This window comes from Eucalyptus grandis, chromosome 3 (genome assembly GCF_016545825.1).
Source record: "Eucalyptus grandis isolate ANBG69807.140 chromosome 3, ASM1654582v1, whole genome shotgun sequence".
Classification (NCBI taxonomy): domain Eukaryota; kingdom Viridiplantae; phylum Streptophyta; class Magnoliopsida; order Myrtales; family Myrtaceae; genus Eucalyptus; species Eucalyptus grandis.
This window is the reverse complement of record NC_052614.1, coordinates 14438635-14460648: the sequence shown is the minus strand read 5'-3', so window position 1 is coordinate 14460648 and position 22014 is coordinate 14438635. Positions and strand designations below refer to the sequence as shown.

The 22014-nt window shown below is 41.3% G+C and overlaps 3 protein-coding genes and 1 pseudogene across 3 annotated transcripts; all 4 read left to right on the top strand.

The window, feature by feature from the left end:
* Positions 1–2008: 2008 nt before the first annotated feature.
* LOC104439082 (anthocyanidin 3-O-glucosyltransferase 7-like) lies at positions 2009–3403 on the top strand. The gene has a single exon (XM_039309337.1). The coding sequence runs from the start codon at positions 2009–2011 to the stop codon at positions 3401–3403; it is 1395 nt and encodes a 464-aa protein (XP_039165271.1).
* Positions 3404–13833: 10430 nt separating this feature from the next.
* LOC104436614 lies at positions 13834–14641 on the top strand (annotated as a pseudogene).
* A 1180-nt stretch (positions 14642–15821) lies between these two features.
* LOC104439081 (flavonoid 3-O-glucosyltransferase-like) lies at positions 15822–16571 on the top strand. Its single transcript, XM_010052200.2, has one exon. It carries the CDS (start codon positions 15822–15824, stop codon positions 16569–16571), a length of 750 nt encoding a protein of 249 aa, XP_010050502.2.
* A 215-nt stretch (positions 16572–16786) lies between these two features.
* On the top strand, positions 16787–17198 carry LOC104439079 (anthocyanidin 3-O-galactosyltransferase F3GT1-like). Its single transcript, XM_039308669.1, has one exon. It carries the CDS (start codon positions 16798–16800, stop codon positions 17047–17049), a length of 252 nt encoding a protein of 83 aa, XP_039164603.1. The 5' UTR covers positions 16787–16797; the 3' UTR covers positions 17050–17198.
* The last annotated feature ends 4816 nt before the right edge of the window (positions 17199–22014 follow it).

The window sequence follows — 22014 nt, the reverse complement described above, 5'->3', positions numbered from 1 at the left end:
GCCAAGTAATTCCACTGTCATTTAGTATGGCAATTCCACCAGACACTGGGAATATTTCATATAGGCCTAACTTACCTATTACTCCCAATTTAGATAATCAGGCTAGACCGCCATCTTTGCTTGGGGTAAGGATGGTCAAATGTATCGGATTGAACAAGCAACCCATGTGGTAGGAGCTAATGGAGGGGTTGTCATGGTCGTTTTTAGAAAACCACATTTGGATTGGGTCGATGATGTTCCCTATCCTAGGGGATTTAAAATGATCGACTTTGCCATCGTTATCAGCGAATATGATGAATTGATTGTGGAGCATATTGGTTGGTTTTTTGGCTCAATGTGGTGAGGCATAACAAATGAATGTCAAAGACTTAGATTATTTCCTTTGTCTTTACTGAAGACAACTTTCACTTGGTATGTAAATCTGTTAGCCCACTCGATATATAATAAGGCTGAGATGAAAATGCAATTTCATTCTCAATTCTATTGTTCGATACCTGAAGTAATGGTGATAGACTTGGCTTAAGGTGAAACACCAAGGGAAATGGAAAATTAATTACTAAGCGGGCACAAAGGATTACTCTCAAGGAGATAGTGCTTACACTTAGTACTGGCTCTCCAAAGTCCATGCCAATTGCAACTTGCAATCTCAATTCAATTTCATAATTTACCTTACCTTTTGGATTCACCACTAATCAATTATGGGTTAATTAGACACCTAAGTAAGACATGGGAGTATGTCTTAATATTGTGAGCTAGGGATTCTGAATACGGGTATTTTGTTCCGCTATATTAATCAAACACCCTTTCAGTACATTTTTTCTTTATTTGGAAAATGTTTTACAAGCAATCTTTGTTGATTTTAGTCCTAAATTACTACATGTGAGAGAGAATCATGAAAAGCTCAATCAATAACGCAACACTCACTAATAAGAACAACAAATAAATTACTGGAAAGATTAAAACATAAAACAAACTTATAATGAATAATATAGAATATAAAAATAAAGGAAAATAAAACATATAAAAATTCACGTTTTTTTAAATTGCAAAAATTATCTAAATAAGTACTGTGTATGTCATGTAGGGCAGCCAATGTTCACTTTAACGATTTTCGATAATTGACCTAAAGAACTACATTAACAAATTATAACATGGTTTATAGTTAAATTGGTCAAATTAAAAAAAAAACTTTGATACTAAATTAGCATCCGTGCAATATATCTAGGATTTTTTTAATAATTATCTTAAGATAAACAATCACCACTTGAGTATGATGGTCATTAGTGCGTAGGGCCTAGTGGTGTGACCAATGTTCAGATGTGACGTAAGTACAACGACCACGATAATGCTATGTGCTAGCCAACTTAAAACTCTGAGCCCATTTGTATATGGACCCGCTTTTAATTCTGACGTTCATTGTGGTCCCAGTTTGTTTGTTGATAATTATGGAGTTGTCAATTTGTTAATGAGTTATCTTGATATGCGGTTCCTGCATGTTTGATGTGGTGTTGGTTCAACACTCCCTTTATCTTAATATTGAGCATTGAGATATATTCTTTTTACTTAATCAAAATCTTGCATTGCATAATTTGACTTTTTCTTTCTAGCCATATAAAATTTAATATATGAATGTCAGTACGTAAATTTACAATATAAATTTCTTCTAGTGATCATTTGAGATTCGAATAGTATTTAAGGTTTTCCCGTGGGAAGATAAAAAGTTTTCCTTTCCCTTTTGTTCATAAGGACAGGGTCAGTAAAACCTTCGCTCCTATTCGGACACACCTTCTTCAATTCATCCGTCCTTCGTGCTCCAGTCCTTCGATTTATATATAATTTAATACATATCCAACATGACGCATTAAATGCCAATATATTCTATTCCGTATGGCATATATAGCAAACCCCTGTACTTCTCAGCGTCCATAAAGAGGGCTCATGTCGGATTCCCAATTTCCTGGAACTACAACCTAACTTACCACGTAAAAGATTACAAATCCAGACCACCATGTCGTCGGAAAAACACGTCGCCGTCCTCGCCTTCCCGTTCGGCAGCCACCCTTGGCCTCTCGCCAACCTGCTCCTCAAGCTCGCCACCGCCGCCTCGGATGTCCGCTTCTCTTTCTTGAACACGGCCAAGTCCAACGGCGTCATCTTCCCTCTGCCGTCAAGAGCAGAGCTACCCAGCAACGTCCGAATCTATGACGTCAGCGATGGCTTGCAGGACGATTGCCAGGGGGCGACGAAGCATCCGAGAGAACACGTGGATTTGTTCCTGAAAGCGGCGCCCGAGAGTTTTGGAGCGGCTGTTGACGTTGCAGAACAAGATGTGAGGAAGAAGGTGAGTTGTTTACTGACGGACGCTTTCTTGATTTTCGCAGGCGAAATGGCAGAGAAGATGCAGGTTCCGTGGGTAACCCTTTGGGTCCCCGCTCCGTATTCGTTAGCGGCGCATGTGTACACTGACGTCATAAGAGAGCTCCTTCGTGAATCCTCTGGCGGTGGCACCTCCACCGACGACGACGACGACAAAAGCCTCGGAGTAATTCCAGGATTATCTATGATGCGCATTTCAGATTTACCTAATGAGATAATTGATGATCAGGATACATCAAGGGTTGCGTGCCTGCTGCGTGAGATGGGACGTGTGCTCCCAGGTGGCGCCACTGCTGTCGTAATGAACTCCTACGTCGAAGTGAACCCAACACCTCTGATAGCGGACCTGAAATCCAAGTTCAAGATGCTCCTCCAAGTGGGGTGCCTCACTGTGTCATTCCCCCCGCCGCCGCTGCCATCGAGCTCCTCCTCTGACACAACTGGTTGCTTGACGTGGCTCGATGCCAGAGACCCTCGGTCCGTGGCGTACATATGCTTCGGGACGGTGGCCATGCCATCACCAAGTGAGGTATCGGCTCTCGGGGAAGCTTTGGAGTCTACTAAGACCCCATTTCTATGGTCCATCAAGGAACACATGATGGCATACTTGCCTAAGGGGCTCCAAGAGCGGACGAGAGCGTACGGGAAATTCGTCCCATGGGCTCCACAGGGTCAGGTGTTGAGCCACCCGGCGTGCGGGGTTTATGTGACACACTGCGGGTACAACTCGGTGTTCGAGAGCGTGGCAGGTGGCGTGCCGATGGTATGCAAGCCATTTTGGGCGGACAACATGATGAACGGGAGGATGATAGAGGAAGTGTGGGGGATTGGAGTGAAAGTAGAAGGTGGGACCATAACGAAGAGTGGGATGGAGAAGGCGTTGGAGGTGGTGTTGAGGGGTGAGGATGGGAAGGAAATGAGAAAGAAGGTTGGCGAGTTGAGGGAGAGATTGGTGGAGGCAGCTGGACCCAATGGGAGTGCTGAGGCAGATTTCAAGGTCCTTGTGGAGCTCATCTCCACTTCATGAAGCGCATCATGCACTAGCTCCCATTTGCAGCAGATTTTAATGAATGTAACGTATTGAGTGATGTGTCTCAAACTGCCATTGGTCGTGAAAGACCCCCTACTTGCTTTAGGTCTATTTAAGTCCAACGTAATATTTAATAAATCAATGTCATGTACTCATGGTTAATGCTTTTGATGCTCCGAGTATGATTTGAACTCTCCATTCTAATTTTGGTATGGTTTCGAATGAGTTTTGATATGAGTTTTGCTAGCATAACAGTGTTTGGGCTACTATGAAAATATTAACCTATTATAATTCACAAATTCTTAAATGAGTAGACTCACAAAAAATATAAGAATTTGTTATTTAGTTTTTTGTGGTCCTAAAAAGAACATTATTTTCATAGTAGATTAAAAGATTTGTAACCTAATCATTTCTCTTTTAATATCTTTTCGCTTCATTTATTCCTCCATCGAATTGGAAGAAAACATGATCTTTTATCTCTTTGGTAGTTGTGATTGAATATAACATATGAAGACTAAAACTAGGGATAGAAAATTGGTCGCGCAGATACAATCTTATATATTTTCATTCATCAAAATTTGTCTTATTTACATTTGAGATTTCGTAGTATTAAATACCGGGAATTTTACAAAGGAAATAAACTAAGCATTAAAAACAAAAGAATTACCTAATTAATAAAGGCATAAGGACTGAAAAATACAATAAAGACTTAGGAACTAGATAATGCATTAAAACACCTAAATACTTCAACTTTGACTTTGGAAATGTATAAGACAGTTAAAACTCATGAAAGCTAGGACTAAAGATGTTTGACCACACGCAGGAAAGAAATTGCTGGTAGCTGTTACGGTGGGTCTGAGGCACGAGGCTCTCTGAAGGGCCCCGCACGGTACGTGCACAAGAAATGTGAATGCGCCGCTTTTTCAGTTCAAACTCACATCACAATCTAAATAGCATTGATATGCGAAACGCAACATGTGACACGATATGATACCACGCGCAACACATTATGTCTTAAAAATAAAGAATTTTATGACACGTTATATATTTAATAAATAATTTTATTTTTAATTAATTTGATATTTTATTTTCGAAATCACTCTTTAGCCTCATTTATTTATTTTTCTGATAAAAATAAAGAAAAAAATCACTCCATTGTTTTTCGAAGATGCCCACGTTTTCTTTTATTCATTTTTCCCATTTTCTTCTCTCTCTCTCTCATACTTTATATTTAGCGATATTAAATCGCAAATTCAAAGAAGTACAATAAAGGGCCGTGGAAAAAGAATTTTTCAAAATACTACAATGTGATGAATTTCCCTGAGTTATGTCACCCCACCCCTGCTAGGCCCCCTGCCAAGCTCCCTTCCCTAGTTTCGAGAACAAAAAAGAATAAAAAAGTGGAACTCTTCTCTCCCCTCCTCGGTTCTTTGTTCGCCACCGTTCGCCACTATTCGTTACCGTCGTCCGGCAACCGGTTTGGCGAGCTCAGGAGGCTCGCCGGAGCTAGGGTGAGGTCCGGCGAGCTCGCCAAAGGCAAGCCCAGCCACGGGCGAGGCGGGTGAGGGCTAGGCGAGCCTTGCTCACCGCCGGCGAGGCTTGGCCCGATGAGGGGCGGCGACGCCGATGAGGTCGCCGGCCCTCGTTTGGCTGAAAAAGAAGAATAGGAGAAAAAGAAAAAAAGAAAAGGAAAACAAAGGAAAAAAAAAAAAAAAAGAAAAAAAGTATAAAAATTATTTAAAAATTAAAAGAAATTGATTTGGAACATAATCGGTATCGATGCAATTCTATTCTAGAATTAGAAATTTTGGACGAGTTACCAAACGACTTAAAATGCTTAGAATCTGTTATTGGGAACGAATAAAAAATAATCATTTTTGATCAGAATTTACTTCAGGGAACATAATCGTTACCAAACGCGCCTAAATCCCATCGAAACCTCATTTTTAATTTATTTTCTACTCTTCTAGCTAAAATTAAAAGAGGAAGAAACTTAAAAACATGGCCGCCGCCTCCTCCTCCGTTGCCTCACACGACCCTCTTCCTCTCGATCTTTGCTCTTTCTCTCGATCGTCTCGCAATTGCTCGCCGCCCTTCGACCCTTCCTCCTTCATAGCCACAACCTTGCCTCTGGCCCTCCATTACAGGATCCTAGTTGCGGCCCTCTAGGTCGCCTTGATCTCTACTCTTCCTCTGACCTTCCCTTATAGTCGCAGCCTTGCCATTGCTCGCGGCCTCACCTCCTCTCCATCGCACTTGCCTCAACCTTCCATCGTCTTCTTCAACTATTCTCTCTCCCTTTGCACTTGCAGACTCACCCTAGAAACTCACCATGCCTTGGATACACGTGTCGGGAAGAGTTGACCATGTGTCGGAAAATTCGACTCGTGTTGACCGTGTGTCTGAGAGTGTTGGACACGACATGGAAGTTCCTGCAATGTGTCTGTGCTTCATAGGTCACAATAACTATGATGAAATATTTATGGCACAATAAAACATGATCAAGTTGCAATTACGTTCAGAACTTTTGGTTGGGCATTCTAATAATTTTGTAGGCTCAACAACAAATAGAAGTTTGAGAAAAGAGAAACAAAGAGTGAAATAAGCGTAGGCAATATCACTAAGTTATGCCTTAACTAAGAATTTATTTCTTCAAGGTATTTGAAAATGTGTGCGCGAAGAACGATAAGTGATTTTTGAAAAGCATGTTGATCTTAACCTTTGCACAAAAAACAAAAAAAGAAAAAACTTGGACCAACCCAACCCGATCACCTGGGTTGTATGCCCTTCGGGTTTGGGGTTAGGTTAGGTCAAGCACACTCCTTTAGTGTTTTGGATTAGGCATCATGGAAACCAAACTTGTTGACAGCTTAACTAACGGTCATGTTGCTGTCCTTGCCCTCCCATTTGGCAGCCCCACGTGGCCTCTCGCCAACCTCCTCCTCAAGCTGGCTAGGTCCACCCCGAACCTCTGCTTCTCTTTCTAGAACACAGCCAAGTCCAATGGCGTCATTTTCCCTCCGCTCTCGAGAGCTGGTGAACCCCAGAAATCCAAGTCTATGACATCGTCAACGTTTGAGTTTGGTATTTTGACAAGCTAAATCCTCCCTACGAGCAAAGCTTGATATTTTTGGAATACATTTCTTCATATCCACTGTGTCGGGGACATTCCAAAACTCTCTTGCGGCACTTTGAGGGACAACTCCGTGGGTTTGTAGATGAAAATGATAGGAGAGAGCCATGATATGATATGACTCTGATGTGGTTGCATGATGGGTGAGAATAGTTTGGGTGAGAATTGTTTGGAGTAGTTATCACTAATGTGTGACTGTAGAATGTTGGAGTATATAATGCCTCAAACTAGTAGTACTCCTTTTTCAGGTTAGACCACGACTTCAAAAAACATGTGTTTTCAACATACGTAGGGCCGAGGATGACCTAAGAAGACTCTGTGAGCTTTTCTTATGTACTCAAGAATATTCCTAGAGCATCCTCGCCAGGTCTTCTTGAATAATTCTCAGTTCTTTCTATGTTGAAAACCTATGCTTACCCATCTAATCTGGCAAGACCCTCGTGCATCTTCAGTATGGAAGGCATCAATTTGCTTCTTGAATTGCCAAATAGCTTTCGCAGGTTCCCACCTTGCTTCACTTTTAAGCAGACCCTTATATTAGATCGGCACTTTCATTTCAATGCATAATATCTCTTGGCGGCCGAGTCATGTGTAAATGGTAATGGTGCACCGAAGTGAGTATTTAATTTGATGGAAGAATATACATGAGAACGAAGCAAATTGGAAAGCCACGGAAGCTTTTGGCAATATAAGAAAGGTTTTTAACGTACGAGGACCAAGGATGAAAATTGGTCAAGCAAGAATTCAAAATTTTTCCTCTTTAAGAGTTTTCGTGACATATGCATCCGTGATCTCTTTTGGCCCCTATTGAGATGATGGGTTTGTCATCGCTTCACCCCTTTTTTTATTATGCGAGTTTTGAATTCTCTATAAGATTTCATGTACTAGGGTGCACATAATAACCACTAGATTTCTCTATTTCTCTGTTTTTCTATTTCCCAAAATAGGCTTGGAACATAATTCGGTTTAATAACACAATTTCATTTTTCTATTTTTGGAACAAATTTCTACTCCATAAATTGATTTTAGACCATATATTAGAAGTTAAAATTTTTAATTTTTCTATTTCTAGAAAAAAGGTGAAAAATGAAAATTTTTCTCATCATTCACTTTTATCACCATCCAGTCGCCGCTCATGGGACGCCTTTGGGCCTGTCGTCGTTGTCGCCCATCGTCGGATGCTAATCACTAGTTGTTCGTCGGATGCTAGCCCTCGGTTGCCTATTGACTGTTGTTGACTATCGCCGATCAGCATAGGACGCCTATCAGACGTGGCCCCTAGCCGCCGATCGCCGGATGTTGGATGCCTCCCACCACCACTCGAGAGGGAGAAATTTCACGTCATTTTTAAATGAATTTCTATTTCAAAAGAGAATTTCAAACACATATTTTTGCTTAGAAACTTATTCGAAGAATAGAAATAGAAAAGTCAATTTCTTTCTAAAAATTGATTTTTAGAACAAAATGGTTGCATGAGTGTCCTAAAGATACACCTTATTTGTAGAGAAATTAAAATGGATCGGAAAAGTGCAAAGGTGTAAATGGATTTATTGACGACACGAATAATACTTAGGGTGTGTTTGGTTCAGGTTTTAGGAAAAGCCTTTGGAAAAATGCAAAGGTTTTCGGCTAAAAGAGTTTTATGAAAAACAAATACTATTTGGTAAACTGAAATTAAAAAGTGCCTTGAAAAGTAACTTTAAGAGAAAAACTGTTTGGTAAAAACACATTAGAAATTTAAAATTTTTAAATTTTAGTTTGTTTAAAATTGAAAAAAACAATTATAGCAATTTTTACAATTTGAATGTTGAAAGCAATGTAAAACATTGATAAATTTATAAAGGCAAAAAAAAAAAAAAAATCACATTTATTTTTTAGTTAAGTAATATGAAAAGTTTCAATAGAGTATTGATACGAGCGAAACCCATAAATTTATTCCTCTTCAAACTTTTGTGAGAATTTGCCAAGTGAATTTGTAAGTGAAATTGCTCCACCGTCTTTTAGACATTTTGTAATTTAAATTCATAGCATTCCACGGGTTATATATATCAACTTTATACCTGTGGGATGTGTATATATTTCTGAGAAAAACCTTGAGCTAATTGATGTTGTATTCTATGCACAGACAATCATGTCAAACAGAACTATTTCAAGGTATATCAGGCCAAGGCAAAGATCATGGGTACACTAATAGGTCATATGAACAAATAACATTGTGCTTTCTAGTTGAATCATGGACTTGCTCTAATCAATTGTACAATATAAAGGAGATGGAAATCGTCTAGTCCAATTGCATTCATTCCCTGACAAATGCAGCTCGAAACTCATTTAAATCGAGAAAGATGCAACGAAAAACAAAACAACAAAGATACAGACTCTTTCACATCTCCGAACAAGGCAAACCAAGGATCTGTTCCGATATGACAGCAAAGCTCTCCTTGCTGAGCTAGGGGCCGGCTTCATGGACTTTTGCCCACGCTTCCATTCAGCCAAGCAAACCTTGTCGGCATTATCTCGTACATGCTGCAAGGCCTATGAAAATGAAAATTCACAATGGTGAAACTGATATATTTTCAGCCAATTGTGTAAGAGTGACCCTTATTGCATATCATAATAGAGCTGAACTTGGCCAGATGCAGAGGCACCATAATCAATTGATTTGTCTAAAACAAAACATTCTTTTTGTATCTTAAAAGGTAATTAAAACCACCAACTACAGCTATTACACCTCTTGAATTGTTCTATATTGAAATAGGATATGCACAACATGAAACAAGACTATTAAAAATGAATACAAGCGCCCATGAATTCAGCATCGGGGAGGAATGTAATGGAAGAAAGTTAGCATCAAATTGGAAGATCCATTTAGCATTACAAGAACATATGCGAAGTCCTAGAGAAAAGTCCCATTGCGCCAAAAAGAGAATATGCTTACCTAATTCTAATATAGCCTTCAAGAATTCTTATATCAGATTGCTAAATGGAACACGACAAAATTAATGAACAAAAGACCAATCCTATTGATTTCCAGAAATCTTAACAAAATTTTCCTGGAATTATATGGGACAAGAGTTCCAAAAAAGGCAGAGGTAGACTTGATCCAAAATTTCATACAAAATAATCTCTCAAATTTTTACAATCCGACTTTAGATTAAAAGGAGAAAGAGCACACGAAAAATATTACTGCTATGAAGTTTCAAAATTTACCACTACGTTGGACAAAAAATGAAAACCTCCAACACTTAGGACACCTAAAGACATGCGACAATCAATACCAAATTTGTCTAGTCAAATGAATGACTTATAGAGCAAAGTCAGGACATGGTTTAACACATGCCAATATTAAAGGAAAGAGATTCACTATCTGCTTCAAGGAAAAGCACACAAGCATCACCCTTCATAATGAGAAGACAATATGAGGGCGTGATGGCATTACAACTGAACTTTTCCTCACAATGGATCGGCAATAAATATCATTGGGAGCCCTCATGCCTTGTTGCACGGTGTCATATTTTCTTCAAGATCACAATCTCCATAAGCCTTCAAAAAGTAGCATCTTTAAGGACTGTAACGGAGTGTCACGTGGTGCTAACTTAGGTCTCCTTTACATCTACTACACATTTGTGCTAGCAAAAGAACCCTTCAAATGTCAAAATTTGGCACAAAGGGACACTTAAGTGCCACTTTTTAAGAAAAATGAGACACTTGAGTGCCACATCCGGCAAGCCTTGTTGGAAATCCTACATGACATTTTTTCATTAATTTTTTTCACTTACGTGGCTCGCGAGAATGCTGAATCAGCAAAACACATACAAAAATGACGTCATGGCATAATTTGAATTTTAATATAATATAAAAATTAATTAAATTAAATTTAAAACAAAATAATAATAATTTATATTTATTAAAAAAACGGAGGAAGAGGAAGGCAGGGTGGCAGGCGAGGGTTGAGCCCTCACCACCGTTGCCTCCCCGCCGTCACCGGAAGGTGGGGGCCGCCGAGCCCGGGTTGAGGGTCGGCGGCCCTAGCTAATCAGCGGCAAGGGCCTGCGTGCCCTCACCCTAGATTTGGGCAAGGGTCGCGGCCCTTGCCATCGGTTAGCCAGGGCCGTCGAGCCCCGGGTTGAGGGTCGGCGGCCCGGCCCGGCCGACGGTGAGGGCCTGCGTGCCCTTGCCCCAAATCCGGGCAAGGGTCGCGGCCCTCGCCGTTTGTCGGCTAGGGCCGCCGACCCTCGGCCGAGCTCGGTGGCCTTGGCCAACCCTCCCCCACCTCCCCAACGACATAAGGGAGGCGGCGAGGGCTAAGTCCTCAACCGCCAGCCTCGAGCCTTCAACCGCCAGCTGCCTCCCTCCTCCTTCCCTCCTCCTTTAAAATATATATATTATAAATAAATAAAAATTTTAAATTTTAATTTAATTAATTATTATATGAAAATTCGAATTATACCAAAAACGATGTCGTTTTGACACTATTTAGCCACATCGGCATACAAAAACGACGTCGTTTTGTGCGTAGCTCGCCGGAAAATTGTCACGTTAGCGTTTTGGCTGGATTTTTTCGTCGGTGGCATTCAAGTGATCTATTTTGCTTTGATTTTGGCACTTAAGTGTCATTTTTATAACTTTTGGCACTTAAGTGTCCATTTGTGTCAAACTTTTGGCACTTCAGGAGTTCGAGTGTCCATTCATGTTGGTAGTATGAAGGTCCTTAAGCACTAACTTGATAGTCCAACTAAACTTCAAATGTAATGGGTATGGTTTTCCCTGTGCCAAATATCATTCTATTCATACAAGAAAAACCTCTAAATGTCTTCCTTGTTCCAGTGCTATTAAACCAAGAGTTTTCCAAGATCTCAACTCATATGTAAAATTAAGATAAGTAATAAGTTCTGTAGTAAATTTCCATTCGATGCTACTCTAGGAGAGAGCCATATTGGATATGACAATAAAAGATCGTATAAATGCCACAGATGAAAAACCAATATGTTGTCGATATTGGACAACAATCAAAACTATGAAATCTAACATGTCTTGTATTTGGATGGATCCAGATTCCAAACAACATGCTCTTACAATTTTTAATAGATAGGAAAAGAAAATGAGCAAAAATATCAAGTTTCTGACTAAACAAGTGCCCAATGTACCAGTAGAGTTCAATACGATCCAACTAGAGGAACAAGTCAATACGACAATCTTACAGGGAATAATGTTTTCTATTCTCATCCTGCTTTTTCCCAAAAAAAATGGTAATCAATTGATTGCCATTGCAGTTTTTACTTATAATAGCCAATCAAACCGAATCATATTTGAGCTAAATCAAAGGTGACTAAGGGCGCGTTTAGTAACGTTTCTGTTTAAAAATTGTTCCAGGAACAGAAATAAAAAAAATGTTTATGTTACGGGAACAATTTTTGACCGAAACACGTGTTTGGTAAACTTGTTCGGGAACAATTCTTTTTTTTGTTTCTTTTAATTTTTTAATATTTTTATTTTATTTTCTTTTTTTCCTTTCTTTTTTTTCTTTTTTCTTCTTTTGGCCGGTTGCCGACCTCCGGCGATCGGCCGATGGGGGCCAACAGCCTCGGCGAGGCTCGGCCTCGCCTTGGCTAGGCGAGCTCGACCTCGCCTAGCCCGGCACAAGGCTCGCCTCACCTTGGCCGGGCAAGCTCGAGCTCGCCCGGATCCGGCGAGGCCGAGCTCGCCCGGCGGCCGGCAAGGCCCAGCCGGGCCACCGCCAGGTCGGTGTCGCCGAGCCTCGCCGGCCGGCGGGCGAGGCCGCCGGCCAAAGAAAAAAGAAAGAAAAAAGAAGAAGAAAAAGAGAAGAAAAAAGAAAAGTGTTTCTAGATTTTGTTCCGAAACAAGAAACAACTTTTTTTTGTTTCTTGTTTCTGTTCCAAATGTGTTTCTGGGAACAAAAAAATAGTTTTGGAACAAAAACGCACACAAACGCGTTTCTATTCCTTTTTTGTTCCTAGGAACAAAAAAACAGAAATTTTTGTTCTTGGGAACAGAAACAAGTGGCACCCAAACGCAGCCTAAATTGCCGATTGAGTTGAGTTGAACATAGCACGAGAGATTAGTAGTGAAAGTGAAGGTACCTTGATGGAGCTACCAAGAGAGAGGAAGCTATCGCGATAGGAGTTGTGCTTGCGCTTCTGCTTTAGGTGCTTCATGAAGGTGACATTCCATTTCTTTGGAGCTCCCATTGTCGTTGGATTTGGGATGAAGAAAATTTTTAGGGATTATTTTGGAGCCTAAGGGAGGGCTCTGAGGTTGTTACACCCAAGGTGCAACGACACCAAGGTTGCACGATCTTAGCGAGCCTCGCGACAATAGCTCTGGAGCAACGGTGCGACCGTTAACTAGGCGATCGGTTGCAACCATCAACCAAGCAACCGGAGGTGACTAGGCAAGCGATATGCCCCCAACAAGATGCGAGGCGAATGACAAAAGTGAGCACACGAGCGAAGAGAGGTGAGAGAAGAGAGACATAGATATGAGAGTTTTTCTGTTAAAAATGGGTAAACGTGGAATTACGTTTCATGAGCGAGAATAAGATTGAAAATTAAAAGAATTCAGTAATTTGGATCTATTGCATGCTGAGAAATCCAAAATGTCAAAGCAGGTGGGAGGGAGCCTCGAGTTAAAGGCCTTGTAGAGGCCTTGGGAATGCTAGCATTTGCAAAATGGGCTCCCAAAATTTAAAGCCTAAACACTCTAGCATTCGGCTAAGGGTCTTTACAGTTTGAAGAGGCTTTGCAAGGATGTTCCTGAACGTAGCCCGGCATTTACGAAGCCCATCGTAAAGGGTCACTTTCAGCCTTTCGGCTTCCGAAGTCAGCCCTTTAATAGTCGGTCATAAGCGCAGCGCTCGGTTCTTGAACTCATCGACACCGCTTCGCCTTAGCTGCCGAGAAGAAAATCAAAATCTCAGTACTTTTGGAGAAGAGAACATACTGAGGTAAGTAAAGTCTTATCAAGCACCTGAAGACAAGATCGACATGCATAAAATAAAAAAGAACCCCTCGTTCAAAATATTTTGAATATTTTATGAAAATTAAGATGTTAACAAGACATCCCAAAATCTGGACTTGGGGCTCAAGGGGAAAAAGGATAGAAAAGAAAAGAAAGAAAAACCTTGGGCTCCAAGGCAAAATTGATTAGAATTGGATTCTCCATTTTCCTAGAACCTTCTAGGATATATGTCTCGTAAAGCTCACGCCCTTTTTCTTTATTTATTCCTTTTCTTTCTAAAAGAAAAAATAAGTTTCCTAATACTCAATTCCACCATAAATAAACTTCTGCACCACCTTCTTCATCCTCGTCATCCTCTTTCTGCGTCTCAGAATCTCCATCAACCTCCGTCGTCGTCGTCGTCGTCTCGCATGCCGAGCAGATTCCCGGGAGCCATCACGCAGGACTGGGACACCGTCGTCCTCCACAAGTCGAAGCCCAAGTCGCAGCACCTCCGGGACCCCAAGGCCGTCAACAAGGCCCTCCGCTCCGGCGCCCCCGTCCAGACCGTCAAGAAGTTCGACGCCGCCTCCAACAAGAAGGCCTCGTCCTCGGCGCTCCCGGCCGTGAGCGCCCGGAAGCTGGACAAGGCCGCGGAGCCGGCGGTGCTCGAGAGGGTGCCCGGCGAGGTGCGGCAGGCCATCCAGAGGGCGCGGCTGGAGAAGAAGATGAGCCAGGCCGAGCTGACGAAGCAGATCCACGAGCCCCCCAAGGTGGTGCAGGAGTACGAGAACCCAAGGCGGTGCCCAACCAGGCCGTGCTCGCCAAGATGGAGCGGGTCCTCGGCGTCAAGCTCAGGGGCAAGATCGGAAAGTGATTGCCGCTGCGGGTTCGCGGAAGAATCATCGACGGCGTCCGAGGACGCCGCAGGTTCATGATCTCGAAGTCGTCATACTTTCGGTCATCGTTAGAATGTAAATGGATCCTGATCTTTTGCAATTCGATTTCTTCTTCTTTTTCCGTGTTCTACTGTTCGGGTGGTCACGTAATTACGACGGCTCCGAGCCCATTTGTATATGGACCTACTTTCAAAAATGTCTAGGTACTTCTTTGTTTGTTGATAGTAATAAAGTTGTCAATTTTGACCACCATGGCTCAACTGGGTAGGCGTTAGACTTTCATCGAGTAGGTCTAGTGTTCGAAGTTCTTGCAACGCAAATTGCGGGAAAGGCTAGTTGCATTGGCGATTTTTCCGGTGGCATATATGTGGTGACTAGCACGCATCCTGTGATTTATTTCGGCTGCCGGTCGTGCGGGTTCTGAGTCACAAAAAAAAAATTTCAATTTGTTAAGGAGTTATCTTGATAAATGGTCCTATGTAGTGTTGGTACCACACTCCCGTTATTTTAATATTGAGCATTGAGATATATTCTTTTTACTTAATCAAAATCTTGCATTGCAAAATTTAATTTTTTCTGTCTGTTAATATGTAAATTTACGTTATAATTTTTTTTTTATCATTTGAGATTAGAATATGTCAACTTTTCTTGTGAGAAGATAAAAAGTTGTCCATTCCCTCACGTTAAAACCTTTGCTCCTTTTCTGACCTTCAATTCATCTCTCTTTCGAGCTCAAGTCCTACGAGAGAGAAATGTCTGTGTTTTGTTTGGCGATTTCCCACGTGCTTGTGTTGGAAAAAAGGAAAATTTTGTAATTATGTTTGACTGTCACAGTGTTGTACTCTCCTGCTAGCACATCTCATGATTTAGCGGTATTATTAGCTTTGTAAAGGAGGCGGTAAATGCTCAGCCACACATTTTCCATAAGAGAGAGAAGGTCTGTATTTTGTTTGGCAATGTCCCACATGCTTGTGTTGAAAAAAGGAAAAGTTTGTGATTATTTTTTACCGTCACACTATTGTACCGTCCTGCTAGCACAACTCGTGATTTAAATACATTTCTTACTTGATACGTTAAATAGAGCCAATAATTTCTATCCCGTATAAAGCAAACTCCTCGAATCCTACTCGTCCAAAAAGAGGACTCATTTCGGATTCCCCATTTCCTCGACCTATAACATAACTTACCATGTAAAATATTGCAAATCCAGACCACCATGTCATCGGTAAAACACGTCGCCATCCTAGCCTTCTCGGCAGCCACCCTTGGCCTCTTGCCAACTTGCTCCTCAGGCTCGCCACCGTCGCCTTGGATGTCCACTTCTCTTTCTTGAACATGGCCAAGTCCAACGGGGTCATCTTCCCTCTGCCATTGAGAGCCAAGCTACCCAGCAACGTCCGAGTCTATGACGTCATCGACAGCTTGCAGGATGGCCACCACGGGGCGACGAAGCATCCGAGAGAACACGAGGAGTTGTTTTGAAGACGAAGCATCCGAGAGAACACGTGGAGTTGTTCTGAAAGCGGCAAAAGAGAGTTTTGGAGCGATTGTTGACGCTGCAGAGCAAGATGTGAGGAAGAATGTGAGTTGTTTACTGATCGATGCTTTCTTGATTTTCGCAGGCGAAATGGCAAAGAAAATGCAGGTTCCTTGGGTAACCCTCTGGGTACCCGCTCCGTATTTGTTAGCGGCGCATGTGTACATTGACGTCATAAGTGAGCTCCTTTGTGAATCCTCCGGCGGTGGCACCTCTACCGACGACGACGACAAAAGCCGCGGAGTAATTCCAGGATTATCTATGATGCGCATTTCAGATTTACCTAATGAGATAATTGATGATCAGGATACATCAAGGATTGCGTGCCTACTACGTGAGATGGGGCGTGTGATCCCAATTTGCGCCACTGCTGTCGTCATGAACTCCTACGCCAAAGTGAACCCAACACCTCTGATAGCGGACCTTAAATCCAAGTTCAAGATGCTCCTCCAAGCGGGGTGCCTCACTGTGTCATTCCCCCTGTCGCCACTGCCATCGAGCTCTGCCTCTGACACAACCGGTTGCTTGACGTGGCTTGATGCTAGAGACCCTCGGTCTGTGGTGTACATATGCTTTGGGACGGTGGCAATGCTGTCGCCAAGTGAGGTATTGGCTCTTGGGGAAAGCTTTGGAGTCTACTAAGACCCCATTTCTATGGTCCATCAAGGAACACGTGATGGCATACTTGCCCAAGGGGCTCCAAGAGCGGACGAGAGCGTACGGGAAATTCATCCCATGGGCTTCGCAGGGCTAGGTGCTGAGCCACTCGGCGTGTGGGGTCTATGTGACACACTGCAGGTACACCTCAGTGTTAAAGGGCGTGGCGGGTGGTGTGCCGATGGTATGCAAGCCATTTTGGGCGGACAACATGATGAATGAGAGGATGATAGAGGAAGTGTGGGGGATTGGAGTGAAAGTAGAAGGTGGGATCATAACGAAGAGTGGGATGGAGAAGGCATTGGAGGTGGTGTTGAGGGGTGAGGATGGGAAGGCAATGAGGAAGAAGGTTGGTGAGTTGATGGAGAGATTGGTGGAGGCTGCTGGACCCGATGGGAGTGCTGAGGCCGATTTCAAGGTCCTTGTGGAGCTCATCTCCTTCATGAAGCGCATCATGCACTAGCTCCAATTTGCAGTAGATTTTAATCAATGTACTGAGTGATGTGTCTCAAATTGCCATTGGTCGTGAAAGACCCCCTACTTGTTTAAGGTCTATTTAAGTCCAACGTAATAATTAGTAAATCAATGTCACGTACTCATGGTTAATGCTTTTGATGTTACGAGTATGATTTGAACTCTCGATTCTAATTTTGGTATGGCTTCGAATGAGTTTTGATATGAGCTTTGCTAACATAACAGTGTTTGGGCTACTATGAAAATAACAACTTGCTATAAGTCACAAATTTTTAAATAAGTAGACTCGCAAAAGTATATAATAATTTGTTATTTAGTTTCTTGTGGTCCTAAAAAGAACGTTATTTTCATAGTAGATTAAAAGGTTTGTAACCTAATCATTTCTCTTTTAATATATTTTCACTTCATTTATTCCTCCATTGAATTGGAGGAAAACATGATCTTTTATCTCTTTGGTAGTTGTGATTGAATATAACATGTGAAGACTAAAACTAGGGATAGAAAATTGGTCATGCAAATACAAATCTTATATATTTTTATTCATCAAAATCTGTCTTATTTACATTTGAGATTTCGCAGTATTAAATACTGTGAATGTTACAAAGGAAATAAACTAAGCATTAAAAACAAAAGAATTACCTTATTAATAAAGACATGAGAACTGAAAAATACAATAAAGACTTAGGAACTAGATAATGCATTAAAACACCTAAACACTTCAACTTGACTTTGGAAATGTATAAGACAGTTAAGACTCATGAAGCTAGGACTAAAGATGTTTGACCACATGCAGGAAAGAAATTGCTGGTTGCTGTTGCGGTAGCAGTGGGTGTGCGGCACGAGGCTCTCTGAAGGGCCCCGCAAGGCACGTGCACAAGAAATGTGAGGGCATGGTTTTTTAAGTTCAACGTCAAGAAAATGCAGACAAAAAGAAAACAAAAATTAGGAAGGGAAGGTAAGCCGAGATGAATATGAATTCACTATCATTTTTATTCCCAACAAACGGTCCAGATGCATGACTAAACTCCCGTTACAATCTAAGTAGCACTGTTACGTGACACGCAACACGCGATACGATATGATACGTTACGCGACATGTTATTTATCAAAAATAAAAAATTTCGATATGGTATTATATGTTATATATTAAATAAATATTTTTATTTTTATTTAATTTGATCTTTTACTTTTCAAAATCACTATTTAGCCTTATTTATTTATTTTTGTTGATAAAAATAAAGAAAAAATCAAAAAGAAAAATCACTCCCTCATTTTCTAGAAGATGCCCACGTTTTCTTTTATTCGTTTTCTCATTTTCTTCTCTTCCTTATTTTTCTCTCTCTTTCTTTTTTTTTGTACTTTATATTTTTCTTGCGCTAGATATTAAAAATCGCAAGTTCAAGGGCTGCCGGAAATTTTTTTTTTCAAGATAATACGATGTGATGAATTTTCCTCGTTTCTTCCCTCCAAAAATTTATTTCCCTCATTTCTTTTCCCCAACCCCTGTCAGGCCCCCATTCCTTGGTTTTTTCAACCCCCATAAAAAAATTATTTCCCTTGTTTTTTTCCCCAACCCCTATCAGGTCCCCCTCCCCAAAAGAAATTATTTCCCTCGTTTCCTTCCCCCACCCCTGTCAGGCGCCCCCTCCCCCAATAAAAAATTTCCTTCCCTCGTTTCTTTCCCCCAACCCCTTTCCCCCAACCCTGTCAGACTATCATTTCCTTTCTTAAAAATTATACACTAAGTCTCATAAGAAACCTCATTTTTAATTTATTTTCTACTCTTCTTGCTAAAATTAAAAGAGGAAGAAACTTTAAAACATAGCCGTCACCTCCTCTTACGCTACGTCGAACGATCCTCTTCCTCTTGATCTTTGCTCTCTCTCTCTCTCTCTCGATCGTCTCGTAATTGCTCGCTGCCTCATCTCTAGCCCTTCCTCCTTCGTAGCCGCAACCTCGCCTTCGGCCCTCCATTACGAGATCTCAATTGTGGCCCTTTGGGTCACCTCAGTCTCTACTCTTCCTTTGGCCTTCCCTTACAGTGGTGGCCTTGCCGTCGCTCGTGGCCTCACCTCCTCTCCCACTCCCTCACCTCAACCTTCCATCGTCTTCTTAAACTATTTTCTCTCTCTTTGCACTTGCAGACTCGCCCCAGAAACTCATCATGTCTCGTACACATGTATCAGAACGTATCGGGAAGAGTTGACCATATGTTGAAAAATCCGACTCGTGTTAACCGCATGTCTAAGCATGTCGGACACAACATGGAAGTTCCTGTAATATGTCAATGCTTCATAGGTCACAATAACTATGATGAAATATTTGTGGCGCGATAATACATGATCAAGTTGCAATTACATTCAGAACTTTCGGTTGGGCATTCTAATAATTTTGTAGGCTCAACAACAAATAGAAGTTTGAGAAATGAGAAACAAAGAGTGAAATAAGCGTAGGCAATAACACTAAAAGTTATGCCTTAATCGAGAATTTATCTCTTCAAGGTATTTGAAAATGTGTGCTCTAAGAACCATAAGTGATTTTTGAAAAGCATATTGATCTTAACCTTTGCACAAAAAATAAAAAAATAAAAAACTTGGACCAGAACCCGACCTGATCATGTGGGTTGTATGCCCTTTGGGTTTGGGGTTAGGTTAGGTCGAGCACACTCCTTTAGTGTTTTGGATTAGGTACCATAGAAACCAAACTTGTTGACACCTTAATTAATGGTCATGTTGCTGTTGTTGCCCTCCCATTTGGTAGCCCCACGTGGCCTCTCGCCAATTTCCTCCTCAAGCTAGCTAGGTCCACCCCCAACCTCTGTTTCTCTTTCTAGAACACAGTCGTAACATTCTCGATTTCAACCCTTATTTTGGTTCTAACTAGGAGGTTAAGTTAGATAGGCATTGGATTAGTTAAACCTTCATAGAAAATAAGTGTGAACAAGTGTGAAAAGCATTAAATGGGGGTGTGAGTATAAAGGCTCAGGTGTCCTAAGTAATTAATGAGAGAAAATGACTCATAAGCTTAGGTGTATAGTCATCATGACAAGCCATTAATGAATGAGGTAAATCATATGTCCATGTGTCCCTATTAGATTAGGGTCATAATTTCCTCTACTTTTGAGACTTCGAAGACAAGTTATTTCTAACTTTAAATGCTTGATGAATCATCATCCAATTAATGAAGGATGGTCTTGGAAGACTATTAGGGCGTCACTGCTTCTCCATAGACTTACCATCTTGGGTTTCATAGGTTTTGATTTCTCAGTTTTTCAAAATTGCTGGACCTTCTCTGCTTTCCAATTTTATAGAGCTCTTTTTGTTTCGAATTTAAAGAAACTTCCTTCGTGAAAGTGTTCAAAACATCTTAATATATAACATAATTTAAATTTCAGATTTTTCTAATGTGAAATGGTTGGGACGAAGGCTCAATTAATTATCATGCTGAACCTGCCTAGTATAGTGAAAACGGTAACCATGATGTTTTCTTGAATTCTTATAAAATCTTCCCTTTCAAATTTGGACATGCTTTCTTCATAAAATTTTAAATGACATCCATATCTACTACATATTAATATTTCAAAATTTTTTGTGAAGATTTGGATTTCAAAATGAGTCTCTCTCTCTGACAGTTGAATATGCTCATCGGACGAATTTTTGGATTGTGTTTAGTGAATTTCTGCTCTTTTCACAACATGAATTTGGCAAAATTTCCTTCATAAAAAATGTTTGTTAAGATTTTCTCAACAACATATTATAATTTTATAATTTTTTGAGCCCGTTTGATAATGTAGTGACACTAATTTCGAAAGTTACTCTAAACTGTTCTTCAACTTAGAATGGGAGGTTACACGCCAAACTTGGAGAGGAATGGGTTGCACGCCCAACTTGAGGAGCAAGCTATCTAGAGTCTTCTTGGATTGGGATAAAGATGCATTAAATGCTCTTGGACCATAGTGCATTAATGCTAGGTTGAGTCATAAGGTTTAGGTGTCCCCTAATTAATATAGTCATCACAAAGATGACTCAACCCTCAAATGGCCCAATAAGAAAAGAAACAAGTGTGGCCTTAAGAATTAGACTAGCCACATCTTCCTCCTTACCACCTTACCAACCTAGGCTTGCCACCCAAAGAAATCCTCTTGGTCAATTTGGAAGGTAATGATGAGAGATCTACTTATAAATAGAGGCATTCCCTCTAATACCACACACGCCACCCCATCTCTGCTCCCTCACTTGCTCTCTCTCTTTCTCTCACGCCTTCTCATCGTCGCCCTCTCTTCCTCTCTCGGCCTTGCTTGCCCATTGTCTCATCGGAGGACCCTCTATTGGTAAAATTACCTATAGTTTATCAAGGTTCATCGAAGGTAAGTGGAGTTTCTAACTCTTGGCCAGGGCGATAGCCAACATCATCAAGTTTAGTGGTGTGCTCACCCGTGTAAGCTGCATGTATGTTGTAATGTTCTTTTGTATGGTTTGGTCATGTTCGCATGATTGAATGCGTTCATGCCATTAGGCTTTGTATGCATTGGCTAAGATGAAAGATGAAGAACTGGCTTGTGTGATGCACTCATATGATGCACCTAAGGAGAAAAAAAAAAAAAAGCATCCGTCGCCACATAGCATTGTCGGCGATACCTCGTTCATTGAACATGATGCCCTAGTTGAGCTATGATGCTTAGGTTTAAGCCAGGATGCCTCGAGTAAGCTAGCCTTGGGATGCCTTGGTTGAGCCAAGATGCCTAGGTTGAGCCCGAATGCCTTGGTGAGCTAGCGCCAGGATGCCGTGGTTGAGCCAAAATGCCCTAGTTGAGCCGAAATGCCTAACTTGAAGCCAGATGTCTCGGTTGAGCCGGGAGGGCTTGGTTGAGCCAGAACGACGATAAATGAATTTGCATGAGTAGTGGTTTATGCATAAGCATGGTATGTTGATATGTTCATTGACAAGCAAAAGG